The 21,407-nt window shown below is 36.9% G+C and overlaps 1 protein-coding gene across 2 annotated transcripts; it reads right to left on the bottom strand.

Annotated features, from left to right (window-relative positions):
* Nucleotides 1–14,115: 14,115 nt before the first annotated feature.
* Nucleotides 14,116–21,162, bottom strand: LOC140979357 (probable histone-arginine methyltransferase 1.3). Of its 2 annotated transcripts, none has more exons than XM_073444718.1 (15): nucleotides 20,855–21,162; nucleotides 20,441–20,503; nucleotides 20,026–20,128; nucleotides 18,913–19,053; nucleotides 18,588–18,691; nucleotides 18,387–18,485; nucleotides 18,232–18,301; nucleotides 17,929–18,025; nucleotides 17,105–17,159; nucleotides 16,790–16,873; nucleotides 16,252–16,329; nucleotides 15,496–15,599; nucleotides 15,240–15,415; nucleotides 14,978–15,129; nucleotides 14,116–14,414 (listed from the first exon to the last, which is right to left on the bottom strand). In XM_073444718.1, exons 1-15 carry the CDS (start codon nucleotides 21,026–21,028, stop codon nucleotides 14,364–14,366), a joined length of 1,551 nt encoding a protein of 516 aa, XP_073300819.1. In that variant the 5' UTR covers nucleotides 21,029–21,162; the 3' UTR covers nucleotides 14,116–14,363. The 2 variants fall into 2 exon arrangements, with proteins under 2 accessions (XP_073300819.1, XP_073300820.1); XM_073444719.1 differs by having other exon boundaries at nucleotides 15,240–15,412; nucleotides 20,855–21,161.
* Between the last annotated feature and the right edge of the window lie 245 nt (nucleotides 21,163–21,407).

The following is a 21,407-nucleotide window of genomic DNA, read 5'->3' on the forward strand; positions in this document are numbered from 1 at the left end:
CCGCTTGGTTCGTCCCCGAACCACACCGTACTAAGAGAGGTCGGCTCTGATACCAACTGTAACGCCCCAGATTCGACGACTGTCATCACTGTACCAAGACGAGTCTTTCCAGCGTGCTTATGTCCTCACTCACACGCACCCTGAGAAACTTCCCAAAATGGTCACCCATCCCAAAATTGCCCCAAGTCAAGCACGCTTAACTTTGGAGTTCTTATGTGATGAACTACCGAAAAAAAGATGCACCTTCGTGATATGAGTAGTACAAATCAAATCTTTTAAGCCCTTTTCAACTGTACAGTCCATTACATTGAACAGTCTCGGAATCCCTCTCATTCCCGTGTGGTATCGGTTCATTCATGTTCCCTCCACCTAGAAGCCTGCCAGGAGCCGCTCATTGTCCGTGCAACTGATGGCACCGGCGATCACCCCCCGCCCTCTTCGGCCCCGGGCCTCACACACAAGCTAGTGGGAGAAGGCATGTTTGACTTGTTAGACATAAATTCTCTACCTACTTGTGAGTCTTGTCTAAAAGAAAAAATGACCAAGACTCCATTCAATGGAAACGAAGAACGTGCACATGGTCTACTGGATTTGATCCACACAGACATTTGTGGCCCGCTAAGTGTTAGCACAAAATTTGGGCGTTACTACTTCATTACCTTCACTGATGACCATTCGAGGTATGGGTACGTTTATTTGATGAAACACAAATCTGAAGCATTTGGAAAGTTCAAAGAATTCAGATCTGAAGTAGAAAATCAGCTAGAAAGAAGTGTTAAGGCACTTCGATCTGATCGAGGTGAGAATAAATGAGTGCTGAATTTTTTGGTTATCTAAAAGAGAATGATATTCTCTCACAGTAAACTCCACCAGCAACACCAAAATTGAATGGTGTTTTTAAATGTCATAATCAAACCTTGATGAACATGGTTCTATCTATGATGTGATTCACTGAATTTCCTACATCGTTTTGGGGCTTTACGTTTGAAACTGCGATAATGTTGTTGAATAATGTCCATACAAAGGCAGTGAATAAAACACCATATGAGATATGGATGGGAAAAACTCCAAAATATTCTTACTTAAGAATATGAAAATGTCCTGCTTATGTGAAGCAGACAGTGGGAGACAAATTAGATAGTAGATCCACTTTGTGCTACTTTGTAGGATATCCAAAGAATTCTGTTGGATATTATTTCTATCACCCTAATGAAGCAAAATGTTTGTTTCAAATTTGCCACCTTTTTGGAAAAAAAATTTCTATTAGATAGAAAAGTCAGGATGATAGAACTTGAAGAAATTCAAAATACTCCCTCAACTGTAGAAGTTGAACCTAATCCCCAACAACCAGTAGTTGAAGTACAAGCTTCTAGAAGGTCTGATAGGGTTATTAGACCACTTGCAAGATATACGCTTCTTCATGAACAAAGCCATGATGAGCTTTGTGCTGGATATGATCCAATGGATTTCAAAGAAGCAATATCTGATACTGATTCAACCAAATGGCTTGAAGTCATGCAGTCTGAAATGGACTCTATGTATTCAAACCAAGTCTGGACATTGGTGGATCCACCTGAGGAAATCGTTCCCATAGGATGCAAATGGAGCTACAAAAGAAAGCTTGGGGCAGATGGGAAGGTATTGACTTTCAAAGCATGACTGGTTGCAAAAGGTTATACTCAAAGGTAAGGAATTGACTATGAGAAAACTTTTTCAACAATTGCTATGTTTAAGTCCATCAGAATACTACTAGCCATAGCAGCATTGTATGACTATGAGATATGGCAAATGGATGTAAAGACTGCATTCCTCAATGGAGACATCAAAGAAAAAATGTATATGTCTCAACCTGAGGGATACACATCAGTAGGAAGTGAGCATAAGGTATGCAAACTTCAGAGATCAATATATGGTCTCAAGCAGGCCTCAAGGAGTTGGAACCTCAGATTTTATAGCACTATCAAGGAATTTGGTTTTGTCAAAAATCCCGAGGAACCATGCGTGTACAAGAAAGTTAGTGGGAGTGTAGTGACATTCCTAGTACTTTATGTTGATGACATCTTACTCATTGGGAATTATGTAGGAAAACTGCAATAAACTAAAGTATGGTTAGCAAGTAAATTCTCCATGAAAGATATGGGTGAAGCATCATATGTATTGGGAAAACAAATATGTAGAGATAGATCAAAGAGGATGCTGGGGCTCACCCAAGCCATTTATATCGATACCATTCTGAAACGATTCTCTATGGAAGAGTTCAAGAGAGAATACTTATCAATGTGTCATGGTGTTACTCTATCTAAAGCTATGTGTCCCAAAACTGATGAATAGATAGAGATGATGACACGTATTCCATATGCATCAGCCATTGGTAGTATCATGTATGGTATGATAACAACACGTCCTGATGTTGCTTACGCTCTGAGTGTTACAAGAAGATATCAGGCGAAACCTGGTCCAATGCATTGGAAGGCTGTGAAAGATATTCTTAAGTACTTGGGAAGGACTAAAAACTTGTTCATGGTATATGGGGGTGGAGAATTGAAATTGGAAGGCTACATTGATTCAAGCTTCCAATGTGACGTAGATGATTCGAAATCGACCTCTGGTTTTGTATTCATGCTAAATGGTACGGCTATCTCTTGGAAAAGTTCCAAGCAAGACACTGTTGTGGATTACACCACTGAAGCTGAATACATTGATGCATCTGATGCAGCCTAAGAGGCAGTTTGGATGAGGAATTTTGTCCAAGAGTTGGGCGTTATTCCTAATGGAGTTGATCCAGTCCCGGTGTACCGCGACAACACTGGTGCTGTTGCGCAAGCGAAGGAACCAAGGTCTCATCAGCGATCCAAACATGTACTGAGAAAATTCCACATCATCCGGGAGAATGTGGAAAGAGGAGATATATCAGTCGAAAGAGTCCCATCTGCAGATAATGTTGCAGATCCACTTACAAAGCCCTTGCCAGGACCATTGTTTGAGAAGCATCGCGAAGCAATGAGATTAAAGTTTATGAGTAGTTGGCTCTAGGACAAGTGAGAGATTATTAGAGTAGATGCACTGAAAGCCAACTATTGGCTAGGGATTTTATAATGCCCGGAACAAAAAAAAATTTACTGTTCATCGGGTTACTATTCACGCGCTGCGGCGCTAGAATAGTAGCGCCTAGGCGCTAGAGTTACGAAAATTTGACGCTGCAGCGCTACAAACGCGAAAATTGACTATGTAAGCTCATTTTCACCTTCTCCAATCTTTTTTCTCCTCCTTCACGCAAACCCTCATCCATTTCCTCTCTATTTTCAAACTTCTTTCTAATTTTATGGGAGATATGTTCAAGAAAAATATGAAATGAAGGTAGATTTGTCTTCCTCTCTTTACGGGCTTCAAGGTGATGTAAGTATTTCCCAATTTTATTCAAGTTTCGAAATGAGTTGAGGTTTAGAATTGATATTTGAGTTGATAATTGAGATATTAAGATGTATTTGAGTTGGTTTGAATTTAAAATGGATATGAGCATGGTTTCTTGTTTTTGTGAAAGATCAGTTTTTATGCCTACTGTATTTCGGATATATGGGACGGTTCTAATTGGATTTTAATGTTATGGTCTTCATCAAACTTGTAGAGCATTGAGTTAGCTTTGATATGGTTCTTGAATCACTCAATTCCATGAAGCAATGAGAGAGATATGTGATTTTTACTAAAACTGGTCTGAAAATCCGAGTTAGTGCAGATTTGTGTACATGCCTTCTGTTTATCCGAATTCTGGGGTTTACTGGTTGGGATTTGGAATTTGGTATTCAAATGAAAGTTATAGAACATTTTCTTTTCTTTGAAATGATACCAAATTGGCTTGATGCCATTGGATATGGAGGAAGTTATGCTCAAAATACTAAACTATGCTAGATTTGTACTGATGCAGAATTTCGTAAATTATGTTGTATATTTTAGATTATGAACGACTAAGTAAATGACTTTATTTGACAAAATTTTGTGAAGACGAATTGTTGGGCATTGAGTTTCTTGCATATCCAATTTGCGGATCTTGATTTGAAGCATTATTGAATTAATTATGAATTTTGTACAGAAACTGTTCTGTTTTGATAAATGATCCGAGTTTTTGAGTTATAGTATACTTCAGAGGTTCAAGACTATTCAACCATATATTTTGATCTCTTGTTGGTAATATTCAAAAGGTATGTTACGGTCGGTAACATACGAGGTAAAAGTATCATTTTTATTTTTAATTGAAAATTCTATGACTCGATGAATTACTTGTGAATTGATGATGATTGTTGTCTTGAGATGAGTTTATTATTATATCGAGATGATGATATTCATTTGCATCATTACATTGAATATTGAGCCACTTGTCGATTCAGATTTGATATGGCGGAGGTCGCCTTGATTTATTTATTTGTTGGACGTATGGGGATATAGTTGAGTTGGCATAGTGTATGCGGAGGTCGCTGCTATGGCCTGAACACTTTCTATGGGAACACCATAGTCCTGGGATTGTAGAACACATCACCCCACCTCGAGCGGATGAGTCGGTGGATCTTGCTGGGGGATTCTCTTCCCTTGGGTACCCTATGACCAGATGATTCACTTGATCTTGAGATTTATTGATAGCCCGCAGCTTCTGATCATGCATTGCAATATATTGCATCTTTATGAATTTTATATGAACTCTTTGTCATTTTAATTCTCATATGTTATTGATTGTATCATACTCTGTTTATACTCACCGGCACGTCGGCTACCTCTTGTTTTCATGTGCTTGAAGGTAGGTGAGGCGAGGCTTGGGATGCTAGAGTCCAGCTCCAAGCGAGGAGATACGAGTTAGAGTGGGATTCTCGGGTCTTAGGAGCTACTTGATGATGTTTGGATTTCTTTGATTCACTAGTTTATTTTGACATATTAAAACTTATATTTCAAATATTTGAGACCTTTAAATTTTGTTGACGATGTTTATGTTTGTTTGTGAACCACAGATTATGTGTTTTACTAAATCGTTTTGTTTGTTACATTTATAATTATTAATTTTATATGTCGGACCTGGGGCCCCACATTAGTTTATTTGAATAACTCTGGATATTTATGTCTCATATTGTCTTGTAATTCCCAAGTTGCCTCATCGACACCATGTCTGTTCCACTGTACTTTAATCAACGGTATCAATTTATTTTTGAGTTGCTTATTTTTTCTGTCTAGAATCTGAATCGTTCTCTCAATGTAGCTCAAAGTCTGATTTAACTCAACCTCATCGGGTGGAAGCACATGAGAAGGATCTGGATGATATTTCCTCAACATAGACACATGAAAAACATCATGAATACCTGATAATGTAAGAGGAAGAGCTAATCTATAAGCCAAATCACCAACACGTTCCAAAATCTCATACGGACCCATGAATCTCGGTGATAATTTACCCTTCTTTCCAAATCTAACTATACCATGGAAAGGAGATATTTTCAGAAAAACTCTATCACCTTTCTCAAAAATCAATGGTCGTCTCCTGATGTTCGCATACTTAGCCTGCCTATCCTGAGCAGCTCACATACGACTTTGAATCAATTTCACCTTCTTTGTCATATCTTTTATCATATCAGGTCCTACAATTGATGATTCAGATAAATTGTCCCAATACATAGCTGATCGACACTTCCTGCCATATAGTGCTTCAAACGGTGACATTCCAATGCTCACTTGATAACTGTTGTTATAAGAAAACCCGACAAGTGGTAACGAATCATGCCAACCAATACCAAACTCCATCACTACAGCTCTCAGTATATCCTCTAATGTCTGAATAGTACGTTCTGACTGTCCGTCTGTTTGAGGATGATATGACGTACTCAAATGCAAACGAGTACCAAGGGCCTCTTGTAAACTCTGCCAAAAATGAGAAGAAAATCTAGGATCACGATCTGATACAATGGACTTAGCTAGGCACACCACGAAATCTCAATACTTCTCTGATGTACAATCTGGCCATCTGATCATGCCTATATGTCATCTGATAAGGAATGAAACACGAAGACTTGGTTAATCTGTCAACGATAACCCAAACTACATCGCAACCCCTCGACGACCTCGGCAATTTCATGACAAAGTCCATGGTACTATGGTCCCACTTCCATTCTGGAATCTTAAGGCTATGCAAAAGACCTCCTGGTCGCTTCCTTTCTGCTTTCACTTGTTGACAATTCAAACAACGAGATACAAATTCTGCTGTGTCATATTTCATTCTTTTCCACCAAAATTGTTTCTTCAAGTCATTATACATCTTTTTACTTCCAGGGTGTACACTGAACTTACTGCAATGAGCTTCATGCAAAATCTGTATCCTCAACTCTGAAATATCAGGAACTACAATACGATCTTCACAAACAAAATACCCTCATTATTGACCCAAAATTCTGATCGATGTCCTGATCTAACGAGTTCAACTGATTTCTGAATGCTTTGATCTAACCTTTGGGCCTCTCTAATTTTGACAAACAACTCTGGCTCTGCCTGAATCATAAATACTCTTACAGGTTGAGTATCAATTAGAAAATCCAAACCAGAAAGACAACATTCTTCTATTAGATCAGATACACTGCTAGTGATCAAGGACATATTGCATACTTTTCTGCTCAAAGCATCGACTGCTGCATTAGACTTGCCTGGACAATATTTTATTTCTCAATCATAGTTTTTCAATAAGTCTAACAAACGCCTTTGCCTCATGCTCAGCTCCGCTTGTGAAAAGAGATATTTCAAACTCTTATGATCAGTGAAAATCTCAAATTTCTCCCCATACAAGCAGTGACGCCAAATCTTTAAGGAAAAAACCACTGCTGCTAGTTCCAAGTCATGCACTCGGTATCTAGATTCATGTGGCTTCAACTGTCATGAAACATAGGCAACCACACGGCCATGCTACATTAATACACAACCCAGTCCTTGATGTGAAGCATCAGTGTGCACTGTATATCCTCCTACACCTGATGGAATAGTCAGAACTGGAGCACTAGTCAATTTCTGCTTAAGTTCAACAAAACTAGCCTCACATGCTTGCGACCAAATAAATGGTGCATTATTTTGTGTTAGCTGAGTAATTGACCTCGCAATCTGTGAGAATCCTTCAATAAATCTGCGATAATAGCCTGCCAAACCCATAAAACTACGCACCTCAGGAACTGATGTCGATCTAGACCAATTGATGACTGCCTCAACTTTACTCAGATCAACTTATATACCAGCACTTGAAATCACATGTCCTAGGAAAACCACTCTATCCAACCAAAACTCGCATTTAGATAATTTAGCATACAACTTTTCAATTCTCAAAATCTTCAAAACAGCTCTCAAGTGCTCGGCATGCTCAAATTCTGATTTTGAATAAATAAGAATATCATCAATGAAGATCACAACAAATTGATCTATATACCGTTGAAACACACGGTTCATCAAATCCATAAATACCGCAGGTGCATTGGTCAACCCAAAAGGCATAACAAAAAATTCAAAATGCTCATACCTGGTACAAAAAGAAGTCTTAGGCACATCTGCCTCTCTAACTCTTAACTGATGATATCCAGATCTTAAATCAATCTTAAAATATATTGAAGAACCCTGCAACTGGTCAAAGAGATCATCAATCCTTGGCAAAGGATACTTATTATTTATTGTGGCTTTATTCAACTGTCTATAATCGACACGAAGCCTCATAGACCAGTTTTTCTTCTTCACGAACAAAACCGGAGCACCCCAAGGTGAAACACTTGGTCTTATATATCTTTTAGCCAATAGATCCTCAAGCTGTTCCTTTAGTTCCTTCAGTTCAATTTGCGTTATCCTATAAGGGGCTCTAGAAATAGGTTGTGTACCTGGCATCAACTCAATGTTGAACTCAATCTCTCGGACTGGAGGAAATCCTAGAATTTCATTTGGAAATACATTTGAAAATTCACTAACAATTGGAATATCTACCAATTTACGTACTGACCTTGAAATATCGATTGCATAAACAAAGAAAAATTCTGCTATTTTCTGCAACAAACGAGTCATGGACAAAACAGATATCAAAGGAATCTTAGCTCGAGAACACTTACCATAGAACGTCCAGTGATCTGTCATATCAGGCCTAAATTTAACAATCTTCTGAAAACAATCTATAGTAGCCATGTATCTTGTCAACATGTCAATACCAACTATGCAGTCAAAATCAGACATCTCCAACACAATACAATCAATCTCAATGACATAATCCTCATAACGAAATTCACAACCACTTATCATTTCAGCTGACCTCATCACTTTGCCCAGTGGAGTAGAAATAGATAATGTAGATGATAATGGCATAGAATGCAATGAATGCAACGAGACAAAGTTCTCAGCTATAAAAGTATGTGATGCACCAGTATCCATCAAAACATAAGTAGGATAACTTGAGAGAAGACAATTACTAGCAATGACATTATCTGGAGCATTATGTGCCTCATCCTCAGTGAGTGCAAAGACTCGAGCATGCTATCTAGGTGGTTGTCCTCCCCTATGGCTACCACTTTGTTTGTTCTGATCTGACTGGTTTGACTGCTGATAGGAATGAACTGTAGGGGTATGGCGGTTCTGGTGAGGTGTTTTTCTGTGTACCTGGCATCAACTCAATGTTGAACTCAATCTCTCGGACTTGAGGAAATCCTAGAATTTCATCTGGAAATACATCTGAAAATTCACTAACAATTGGAATATCTACCAATTTAGGTACTGGCCTTGAAATATCGATTGCATAAACAAAGAAACATTCTGCTATTTTCTGCAACAAACGAGTCATGGACAAAACAGATATCAAATGAATCTTAGCTCGAGAACCCTTACCATAGAACGTCCAGTGATCTGTCATATCAGGCTTAAATTTAACAATCTTCTGAAAACAATCTATAGTAGCCCTGTATCTTGTCAACATGTCAATACCAACTATGCAGTCAAAATCAGACATCTCCAACACAATACAATACAATCAATCTCAATGACATTATCCTCATAACGAAATTCAAAACCACTTATCATTTCAGCTGACCTCATCCCTCAGGACAGTGGAGTAGAAATAGATAATGTAGATAATAATGGCATAGAATGCAATGAATGCAACGAGACAAAGTTCTCAGCTATAAAAGTATGTGATGCACCAATATCCATCAAAACATAAGCACGATAACTTGAGAGAAGACACTTACCTGCAATGACATTATCTGGAGCATTATGTGCCTCATCCTCAGTGAGTGCAAAGACTCGAGCATGCTATCTAGGTGGTTGTCCTCCCCTATTGCTACCACTTTGTTTGTTCTGATCTGACCGGTTTGACTGCTGATAGGAATGAACTGTAGGGGTATGGAGGTTCTGGTGAGGTGTTTGTCTTGATGATCCCCCACTCTGAGATATATCACTGCCACGGTTAGGACACACTCGAGCATAGTGTTCCACCTGGTTACACAAGTGGAAAGCTCCCGAGACTCCTCTACACTGATCTGTATAATGTTTACCACCACACTGACCACAAGTCAGGCCTGAATAACCAGTGCTATGAACTGAACCAGACTGTCTTGATCCATTAGAACTCGAAAAATTACTGCCACGCCTCTTAAATTGCTTGCCTCTAGCCCTAAATTGATCTCTTATGTTGCCACTGTTACCGCCACTATTACCCTGTCTGAATTGCTATCGATTCTGTGGCTGTTGGGGTCGTTGCATATACTGAGAACCTCTCTGCCTAATGATTCCGGTTTCAGCTCCCCTGGCTCGATCAAGAGCCTCAGCAAAAGTGAAAGGCCTTCCGGTATTAACCAAGGTAAATATATCTGGGTTAAGACCATTTATGAAGTGATCGGCCTTAGTTTCTTCATCAGATGCTACATGAGATGAAAATCTCAGTAAATTTGAGAACTTAGCAACATAGTCCTCAACATTTAGATTTTCCTGCTTTAAATTTGCAAACTCGGCTCCCCTCTCTTTCCTGTAAGAGGTAGGAAAGAAACGATGATAAAATTCAGAGTTAAAAATATCACAGGTAACAATCGTACCTCGACCCTCTAAAGCTTTCTTTGTCATGATCCACCAACTCTTAGCAACATCCAATAACTGATGGACAACTAATTTGATTCTACGATCATCTCGATACTCAAGAGATTCAAATAACTGATCCATATTCTCCAACCAGTTCTCACACTCTAGTGCATTCTCGGTACCCTTCAACATCGGTGGGTGCGAAGACTGAAATCTGGCTAACAGCATCTCCATTGGAGTCGGAGTTATATCCATCTGAGTATGAGTAGCACTGCCTTGATCTTGTGCCACTGGTACATTCTGTCTAGGTCTACAACGACCTCTACCTCGAGTAGCCATGTCTGATATACAATAGATCAAACACAGATAAAATCACAATATCATAATCATCTCAATCTTGTATCAACCATCTCTGGCTCTCGAGAATAAATAATCTCAAAAATCTAGAAAAAATCTCAACAATATAATATTTCAATTACAATCATGTATTTCACATTATGGCACAATGAAAATGCTAGAAAATATATCACATGATCAAGCAATTCAACTGACTCGATCTACCCTGTTCCCAAATATCTTACGCTTTGATACCACCTAATGTGGGGCTCCACAGATTTTATTGACTCAGTTGTAATAAAAAAATCTTTATTTTAATACAATTCATTATTTCATGGTTTGTTATTTCTTTATCTGTATACACATGTGAAGAACATAGATAAAGACCTTGATTATACTTTAATACAAATGAATCGTAATTCGATGTTGAAACTCATTTGTAAGCAATGTATAATCTAAATTCGTTCCTAGTCGATTCAACCGCCTAAAACATGGATAAAGGTCGCGTGAGCTCGAGACTAGCATCTGTGATGTTGTGTACCGCGTTTATTGGTAAGGGCATAGATATCCAAATATACAGATGAGTAGTCATATAATGATTATACCGAACAACCCTCCCTCGGACTTTCCAAGTGGTTATCATTCATCGAGATGATAAGTCCGTGGTTATGATTGTACACCATTAGTCCTTACGACCCGGGATAACACTGAAGCTCTATATGCTAGTCTTTGCTTTGACTCGTTTACCGGCTCCAGGAGAGTCATCAAGTGGCGAGATTGGGTACAGTTGCGACACATGTAGGAGCTAGTGCATTGTAGTCGGGGATTCACCGCTCACCTACGTGTGTGGATATCCTATGAGATCTAATGAAATAATAGTGAGTGGAATCTCTAGCCAGAGTATGAGATGTACGTTGGAGAAGGAGTTCTCTAATAATACATGCGATGCCACTATTTATATGTGTCACATAGTTATCGAATTATTATGCAATCCTCGATGAACCAATGGTTGCAGATTCGATCGGGATATACGAGATGAAAGGACCGTACTGTACGTTAATCATAATCGACTGGTTCTTGCAGGCACTATCAATGATACCTATGGAATCATGGGCCGATGCTACTAGATTCTCTTACAATGATTCGATGGGTTTAGTCAGAAATATGATTTCTGACATTCTCATGATCAATTATTGATACATAGAATGGGGCAAATTAGGGTAAGCCCGAATAAAGGATTATGTCCTGAATCACAAAGAGTTGTGAAGCCACGGCTAGCTGTATCTCTGAACCATTGAGGGTCACACAAACATTGGATCATTTGTTCTCGTTGAGAGAATAAATTCAAGGAGTTGAATTTATATTATGATATAGTAAATTCAAGAAGTTGAATTTATGATAATTAAATTTTGAGAATATAAATTCAAAGAGTTGAATTTATGAGATAGTAAATTCAAGAAGTTGAATTTATAAAATTTGGAGAGAATAAATTAAAGTAGTTGAATTTATAAAATTTGAGGATTTAATTTATTAAACTCAAAATTTGAGTTTATTAAATATTAAATTTTGGAGGTTATAAATTCAAGGAATTGAATTTATAATTTAAATATTAAATTCAAATGTTGAATTTATAAGAGATTTAAATTAAATGTAATGTGTATATGTATATTGTAGGAGTACAAGACCAACATGCATATTATTAAGGTTCTTAATTGGACTTTAAAAGATTAATTAATTAATTAAACTAGTTGGACTCGAATAATTAATTGATTAAGCCCATTAAGTATTTAATTTAATTAATGGGCCCTAAGCTTATATATATGTGTATTAAGTTTAGGGTTAAACACAATTCATTCACAATTTTTCGAAAGCCTCCAAGAGACTCCATATTTTCGAAAAAACACTCTCCCTTTTTCTCTCAAATTTCGGCCCTCTCTCTTTCGAAAAGGAGTTTGAGCCGTCTCTCAAACTTTGATATCCAACGTAAAACTTCTTCCAAATATTCTAGCGCTATTTGGAAGAGGAACGGACGATCAAGTCGTGGACTTGATAGGAGGATTAAAGAAAAGAGATTTGAAAAAAGTTCATAGGGAATTCATCAAGAGCTATTTCCGCTAACCCCGGAATAGTTGGAGCTGTGTGAATCTTTCACCAAAAGTATAAAATTTAAACTCACTATGAATGTTTAATTATAAAACCATACGAGTGTCCAAATACATCTTGAATGTCAAGATCTAAAATTTTTAAAACTTTTGTTGCGTTTTGGGCACGAGAAAACCAAGATCCAACAGAATAACCCATGCACGAAAGAGAGTTGGAGATCGCATCTTCTGCTTTTGTGTTATTCGATGGAAATTTTATCAGAAGTGAATCCCACGGCCGAGATTCAGAATCCTTTGGATAGTGGGAATCTATTTGGTTTCAATATTTGTTCCCCGTATGAAAATGACACCGCTGCAGACAAGGAAACGGGAAGCTCTGAAACTATTGCAGTTCCATTAACAGATACAGCTCTCCCACCTTCCTTTGAGGGTTCATCCCAGTTTCTTGATGAGCAGGATTTCGACTCCCATGGATGGGATCATGATCTTGGTTATGATGATCAATATCCATCCAGTAGTTGTTTCAGTTCACCTTACCAAGGATACAGAAGAGTTTATGATTCAGCTACATTCATATGTCTCGGCAAAACACAAACACAAAAGATCAACCATGGCAGGACTCAATGTTCAGACCACTGGAGTACCCAGCACTTTTCTTGAGGATCAACAAATCACAGTTGTAGAACGGCCAACTCTCACCCGAAATGAAGCTTGTTGTCGGACTCAAACCATTGCAAGCACATTCAAGGCAAGCTCTGAAGGGTGTTTTAAGGGAAAAGGTTACACCATTGTCAAGAATCAAAGCTAATTAGGTCTGTCTTCGAGGAACTGGAGAGGTGATGTTATATGGGGATGCAACCTGCAATCTCAGTTTTCCACTGGTAGGAATTCCAGATTACTCGTTGATCTGGTTCGGGCTGGATGGAACAAAAAGCCAAGTTGTCAGATTAGCATCAGGACAAGCACTTCAGACAAATCACTATTGTAGCTCTCCTTCCAGTTGCCAAAGCCATAGTCGGGAGCCTTTTTCCTCATACCAACAAGAACTCAAGCTAGGTGCTGTCAACAACCATATGCCACATATTTTGTTCCGGCTTCTCTTCTANTTTCTTTTTTTTTTTTTTTTTTTTGTTGATCATATGCTTTTGCAATTCATAGGCAAAGCTTAACCGATACTTGTATACTTAAAATGTTATATGGCTGAACTTGCACGAATTAAATATAATTTTTTCTTTGCAAATGTTCCTGAAGCCAACGTTCGTTTTATAGATAAGATTGACATACCTTTAGTAGAGAGGCGATAATAATCAATTTTCTTATGCGTCAGAGAGGTCTCGCCATGAACTGAGAACTCTCTTGGGGTTAGATGTGCTAAAAAAATTGAAGTACCTAATTTACAAAAATATTCATCTTAATCATTAATGAATTGGTAAATTATTACATGAACTCGAGAAGTCACTTGTCATGATCCAAAAAAATGATCTGAATCAGGGAGGAAACCCGAAAATGGAGGTTGGGAACAAAAAAATTTAAGAATTTTAAGAGGGACCAAAAACAAATATAAATAAAAAATATATAATTATTTTAAGCTCTTAGTCAATTAAAAAAAAAAAGAGAGGGGGACGGTCGCAACCCCATCTCTGATCTGAATTGAATAAAACCATGAGTTACAATAGGCGGAAAGGCACTTAGAACAATCAGTGGAGGGCATAAGCTGCGTAACAAGTAATAAGATATAGAAGTAACAATTAGTCAGACAGAAAGAAACACTAGGTCAAGAAAATCAAAGTAATGAAAAGGGGAACATCAAGAAACAATCGGTATATTTGTCGTTGAAGTGATGATGGAAGCTCTGCCTCTGAATCACAAAGATTACTGCAATAAATCTGAACCTTCTTCATCTTGGGATAGTGTTGGTAAATCCTGCATTATGCAGCATATAAGTTACTTAAATTCAAATTATCATCAATCGAAGCATGCTTCTTCTTATGATTATGTAAGGGTGCGGATTTAACAGTAGAAAGGAAACGGAGTTGAGAATGGATTTTATGCTGAGCTGTAAATGTAACATGATTGAAAAGTGGTTGGGAAGCTGGGGAAGAAATTTCAAACTACCTCAATGTCGTTTCGTGGGAAGAAATTCAGTATTACTACCAGGTAGGTTAAAAGCTCGAATAAGTGTAACAAAGTTGCGCCGATTTAACAAAAGAAAGGAAATCGAGTTGAGAATGGATTATCCTGAGCTGTAAACGTAACATGATTGAAAAGTAGCTGGGAAGCTGGGGAAGAAATTTCAAACTACCTCGATGTCGTTTCTTGGGAAGAAAATCAGTATTACTACCAGGTAGGTCAAAAGCTAGAACAAATGTAACTAAGTTGTTCTGGCGGGAAGAGGGAAAATAATACAAGCAAATTTCATGAACACTCAAATACTGCTTTCATTCGATGAGAAAAAGGTATATGCAACACAGCTGCATGCTCAAAACCTGTGTTTGCAGTAGCTGCTGAGGAGTTTGTTCTTGGGCCATTGGATACGCCTGAGGTTGAGACATCCGGTAATAGGGCTCTTTGAGATCAAATTTACCAGATGACGTCTGTAGTATTCCTCCTTGTTCAGCACCAGGGCCCCACATTTTAGCTATATTATTGGTAAATGATAGTTTATCAAGTTCGAGGTAGAAGGAACCAAACACATTTAAAAATATTCGTGCATAAGTCATAACTACAAAATTAACTGCATAAACCAACCTGATAATATTAGGTCAAGGGTATAACTCTGTGCTTTATGAGCAACCATACGTAGTCGACCTGTTATCTCTTGACCAGGCATCACATAAATTGGCTGGGACAATACACATCGTAGCTGGTACCAGTGTGTCGTAGGTGCACCAGGAGCAGTGGTGAGCCACCTTTGTACAGTGCTACTTTTGCAACAATTTGATGCGGTCAGCACGGTGCAAAGGCAAATAAAAGAAAATGCAAACACAAATCATAAAACCATTACCTTCCATCAAACAACACGTCAAACCAACAAGCCAAACCGTGGATTCTGGTGCCTACGGAAGCTATAAACCTCAATGGGATGTCAATTTCATATAATTCTTCCTCCTGTCATAAATTTTGATAATTTGTTAGCATGCAATCCTATATTTACAACTTTAGAAAAGATAGCAACTGATAATGTGCTGCAACTCTGAAGGTCGAATACTCTTCAAGGAACTATAAACTATAATTATCCGAGTCATATTTACGAAATAAATAAATCACAGCAAGTTTATACGGTAAAAGTTCTGGATATGAATGATAAGTAAAGAGACCACTAGATATACAAATGTTGAGTCCACCAGTGACTCCATTATTCAAAAACCAAAAATTTATATTTCATATGTAAATTATGCTATGATTGATGGTTAAAAATGAACGAAATCTTTTGGAACTATTTTCTCAGAGAAATGGTCATCAGACCACTATATCATAATTCTGGTATAGCACAACAAGATTCCCCTTAACAAAATGATTGAGTTTGCTTCACATTTTCAAGGGGTCATGCTTTTCCATCTATCTAGTTGAGAAATTGATTAAAAAAAGTGTCCAACCATGTTAGTCCCCGATCAAGTTACAGTGGATGTACTAATAAAACAGTCAACAAATTACTAGGAGATAGTTCAGTAAACTATTTCTGAAATTCAAGTATCAACCATAAACGAAATTTGAAGTTGAATTCATACAAAATAGCTACGTGGTTGAAGTTAACATTTACCTTGGAGGACATGAAATTTATCTCGTGGGAAACTGCAAGAGCCACCAATAATCTTGGATCAAAAGCATCTACGACTGGCTGCAAAAGAATCCAAAGTAGATTGACATGCCCGAGGATATTTTCATTATAATCTCTCAATAAAATTTGATCCACACAATTAAGTTCAAGATATGATCACGACAATGGGACTCACTAGAATATTATCACTGTCGTAAAATATTTATTATAGAAGACCAAAAAGAACTTTTTCCAATCTCGGTTTTGCAAACACATACAAAAGGAAAAAGGTTCCCAGCATTCAACACAAATGATATAGACATCCAAAATTCATGCTTCCAAAGATACAAAACTAAGAAAATAAAAACATGTGATGCTCTGACCATCCAGAATTAAATTGTATTGTATTTATTTTATAATTATAAAAGACACTATATAAAAAGCATCTTGGATTGAAAACTCAACACATGGTCTTATAGTGATTTGCAGCTCAATGTGAACATAAAAACAAACAAGACAAATCGAAAGAATTGGAGCCAACCTGTGAGAAGTATCCTTGAAATGCAGCACTATGTAAAGGTGTCAAATTTACGCCATAATAATTTTGTTGCTGCCAAAATAAAGCCTGGGTGGAAATAAGAAACAAAATCAAATATCTGTCGCGATAGAAAAGCATTGTCAAGGGAAGATATTACGACAGCGACATAACATTCTCAACTTGTTTATACAATTAAAATTCCATGAAGTGAAAGGCCATCCCTCCCTCTCGGAGCCTAAAATATTAATTGACAGCTAACCCGTCCCTGGTTTTCCCAGTAGGACATTTGCAACACCTGCTGCAATAATAGTAGCCAACCTTGTTTGCAATTTCCGTGTACAAATACTCATCACTGAATGGTGCCATGTGTATCCTACAAAAACAAGTAAGTACAAATATATTATCCATAAGAAAACAACTAAGTAAAGCTCTTACTGATGTGGGGGAAAAAACCTATCCTACAGCAGCAAATAGAAAAAACAGGTACATGCATATTCATGCATCTTTTACTAAGAAAAATCCGCACTCACACCCCCAGTGTGACTCGATAACAAGACCTGAATCTCAGAAAACCAATAACTCTACAACTAGGTTATTTGATTGGCTACAGATAGTTTGAGGCGCTTTCTAGTCATTTACACAACTCGGAATATAAATATTAATAAAAATTGTTAGAAAGTATAGAGACTGAAAAAATCTTTCATCCCGGTACTTGGAAATAGGAACATTGTAGCCCTTCAAAGAATGTCGTACAATGAATAGCTCGAAAAGCAGCTCACAGGATGCATGATCCAATAGCTACATATAACCGTATCATGACTAAAACCAAATCATTCAAGCATTAATATAATTCAAAGCCACCAGAAATTAGAGAATTATTATAAAAGAGAAGCATAGGCATACACACACTCCTATTATCTTGAGAAATGAGAACATCCATGATGTATAATATCTAAAAAAGAGTAAAACGCAAGAATATACTTCAGACAAAATCCAGAGACAATGAAACCGAGGAAAATAAGAAAAGAACAGAGTTATCCACTTCCAATTCATTGTCCAAGTGAAAAGTTTGGAGAATTTTTCTGCTTAGAAGAAAACATAGAATTGAGCACAGAAAGAAGACTATTTTGGATAATAAATACCTTCCTAAACCTGGAAACATTTTCCCATTTGGAATAAGGAATCTATCTCTCGCAATTATGTATGACTCGAGCATTCTTTCATTGATTAGCAAAGTGCCTGCAGCAGGAAATTTAGTGGCCATTATATGCCTTCAGGTCTTCTTCAAACTAAAAATTACGGAAAGTGAGAAGAGCATTTCCATGAATATAAATAGATCCATGCATACTACAGTTCTCTTCATTTAGTTTAGCCAGATTAACTTTCCAAAATATCAAAATGTTGCATCTGCGAGATGACGAAAGAAAGATAGGCAGACGACGTACCCATTGGCTCGGAAATTAAAATATCTGCCTTCTCAGGTAATTCAACCTCTTCAACTTTACCTTTTACAACCTACATAATAAACAGGGACATTACACTGATAACGAATCAAACAACTGATCTGAAAATAATATTAAAGTATGGTCAGAAAAATCACTGTTATTTTTTGGCGGAGCAATGGATTCCCAGCTACAAGTTTACGAGCATATTCTGCCATGTCCGATGCTTCAACAGCATACACATGTTTGGCACCGGCCTGCAAAAAGGAATATCTAATTCAGCCACCAATTGGTCTATGATGGTAAAAAAATCAGTTTATTCAATGAGGGAGTGCGAAGAATCGTATGTAATTCAGTACCTGAGCAGCAAACAATGACAAGATGCCACTACCTGCACCAACATCAACTACCACACGATCAACAAAATCAGCACGATTCTCCATGACAGCTGCATAATAAGTTCCTGAACACAAATTTCTAATAATTCAACAATCTAATGAGACTTATAATTTTAATTTACAAACCAATGCCATGGAATCATAAGCTCTTGAATAAAAATATCTCTAAATGAAAAACAATAGCACATGCCAATGAAGATGCAGGTAAAAATAAAAGCTCAGATGTGAGTGACAGGGTTCAAAAACAATTTCAAAGAAATATAAATTTATGGCTGAGATATGTAACCTGTCCTCACATAATCTTGCATCATATTTTGCTGGTGTAAAAGCTGTCCATAGTAATGAAAGTACATTTTGGCAGAGGATGCCTCTATTTTGTCCTCAAATTTACTTTTAGATAACACTGTTCCATTTGGCAAAAATGATCCTGCAAAAAAAATTGCATATGACTTTCCACGTGCCTCTGCTTCAGTATTATCGACTTCTGCCTGATAATCGTTTAATTAAATCAAATTCTCATAATGACAGAAGCCTGGACTGCATGACATGAAAGATTTATAAACATATTAAAACTCGCTAATAACGGTATAGAAAATCCATACTCAGAACTTTGACATCAGATTTTTTATTCAAATTCAGAACTGCGAGTACTTAACAACTGCAGACATTATCTGTTGATGAGAATGCATATGCAAACTTGCATGATTAATCATTATCGCTACTGCATAGAAAAAGTGTGCCACGGTTATAAACTACAGACTGGTATATACTCCCTATTTTAGAGTCCTTATTTATAACATTTACAACGTATCTAGATTTACGTTTGAATTTAAATCAGACATCAATAATTATAATGGAGCATATTTACATGAATTGTTAAAAAAAATCTGCAGGCATACATGCTTATAATAACTCAATCGTGATTTTTCCGTTCGCAACAAGGTAATGGACAATGGCCAAATGGGCATGAATCGACACCATTCATCAACGGGGAATCAAACAGCTATAAAGTGACCAATAGACAAAGATTCTTAACAAGATTTCAGACACATAATGCAATCACATTTTTAGGAAAATTGTCTTTTAAAGTCATAGCGGCGTTGCAGGAATTTAACGATGCCATGTAAAGGGTAAACATTGGCTGAAATAAAAGGAAATGTTTAGAGGTGGCGAAGAATACGGTAAGTCCTAGATGAAAAGTTAGAAATAAGTAACAGAACACTTGAATCGAGTAAGACTCAAATTAATGATATTACCGGCTACATATACAAGTTGATGGACTCTACTACCACCATCATTTAAAAGCACGATGAAGAAAGCAGCAAGAATAAACAAAGATAAAATGACAATCACAGAATTACATCTTCACGAGACACCTGCAACCATGTAAAAAACCAACCTTGAACAGTCACGTCTTTCTTCCGTTGTTCAAATGCACAATGGAAAGCCCTACTTTCCTCCTCATTTATAAACTGTATGGTGATTCCCCTTGAGTAGTTCTTCTGATTCACAGAATAAATATCCATCGCATCTTATTAACTACATGATGTCATTCATAGAAAGAAATCCTTTTTTTTCCTACAAAAATAAAAAATAAAAGAAAACAAAATCCTTCTTTTTCTTATCTTCACCATTACAACAAAAACAGCATATTACTTGTAAGGTACAGAAAATCATAGAGAACTTCATACACATAATATAATAGTGAGTTGCAATCAAAGTAGTAGTGCTACCAACTGAAATAATCAAAAGGGTGGCACAAACAACCTTACAAACATGAAATTGTAGCATGAGCAAGATAAATTGTAAAATACCTCCTTATTTACTTCAGAAGCCTCAGATACACATACTGATTGCGATGGTCCTAGCTTGAAAAGCTGGAAAGTAAAAGGAAACGGGCATTATCATAAACCATAACTATACGCTAAACACATTTTTTTAAAAAAGGTAACATTTGTGAAAGCAGCTAGAGAGAATAATTAACTGATCCATGGAAAACGATTTCCCTGATATACTTAAATTCCGGTAGTACAAATCTCGTTAACCTAGCACTAAAGCTACAAACTTTTTTAGCATGGATGCCAATATTTTCAAACTTGATTCAACATCCGGGAAAAAACCAAGCCAAACCTCCAACCACACACTATGGGTACAAAAGATTGAACTCGGAACACGTGAAGTAAAACAAAACAACAAATAATTTTTCCAAAACAAAAAAAAATTCTGACCTTGGAGTTGCGTAGCTCGAATCGGACTAAGTTATTTGAATCGGAGTCCAAGTCAAATTGAAGCCATTCGGGGCGAAACCGCGCAACCACCGGCTGCGAAGAATTGCTCGAAATCGATAGCTGTGAAATCGAAGCTACCAAAAAATCTTGATCATCCAGCATATTATTCTCCATGAAATCACAATAATTTATTGTCAATTAAAGAATGCATACATATAAGAATTTAGGGTTTTTGAGTGGGAAGAAGGGAGGTTTTGGTACGGCAGCTGCATCGGCTTCGTGGACGATTTGGGGCAACAGTTTACATGTATAAATATTACAAAAAAAACTTGATAATGATTTTAAATGCTCGTACAAAACTATTGATTATTCGAATTTTTGTTATAAATAAAGTATTGTAATTATAAAAATAATATTAATATTTCACTATGTTATCCATTATTCAAATTTTGTAAATATATAATATAATAATAAAAAATAAATATATTAAATAATGAATAAATCATTTCAATTCATTCTCTAATATCTAATTTCAAATGTTCATAACACGTTA

The sequence above is a fragment of the Primulina huaijiensis genome, chromosome 6 (genome assembly GCF_012295235.1).
Source record: "Primulina huaijiensis isolate GDHJ02 chromosome 6, ASM1229523v2, whole genome shotgun sequence".
In the NCBI taxonomy this organism is placed as follows: Eukaryota; Viridiplantae; Streptophyta; class Magnoliopsida; order Lamiales; family Gesneriaceae; genus Primulina; species Primulina huaijiensis.

Coding starts and splice junctions, on each gene's coding strand:
- LOC140979357 (XM_073444718.1), bottom strand. CDS start 21,028: ATGGAGAATAATATGCTGGATGATCAAGATTTTTTGGTAGCTTCGATT. Junction 18,026..18,231: donor TTTAATTTCCGAGCCAATGG/GTACGTCGTCTG, acceptor TTCCTGCTGCAG/GCACTTTGCTAATCAATGAA. Junction 14,415..14,977: donor AGCAGCTACTGCAAACACAG/GTTTTGAGCATG, acceptor TGCATAATGCAG/GATTTACCAACACTATCCCA.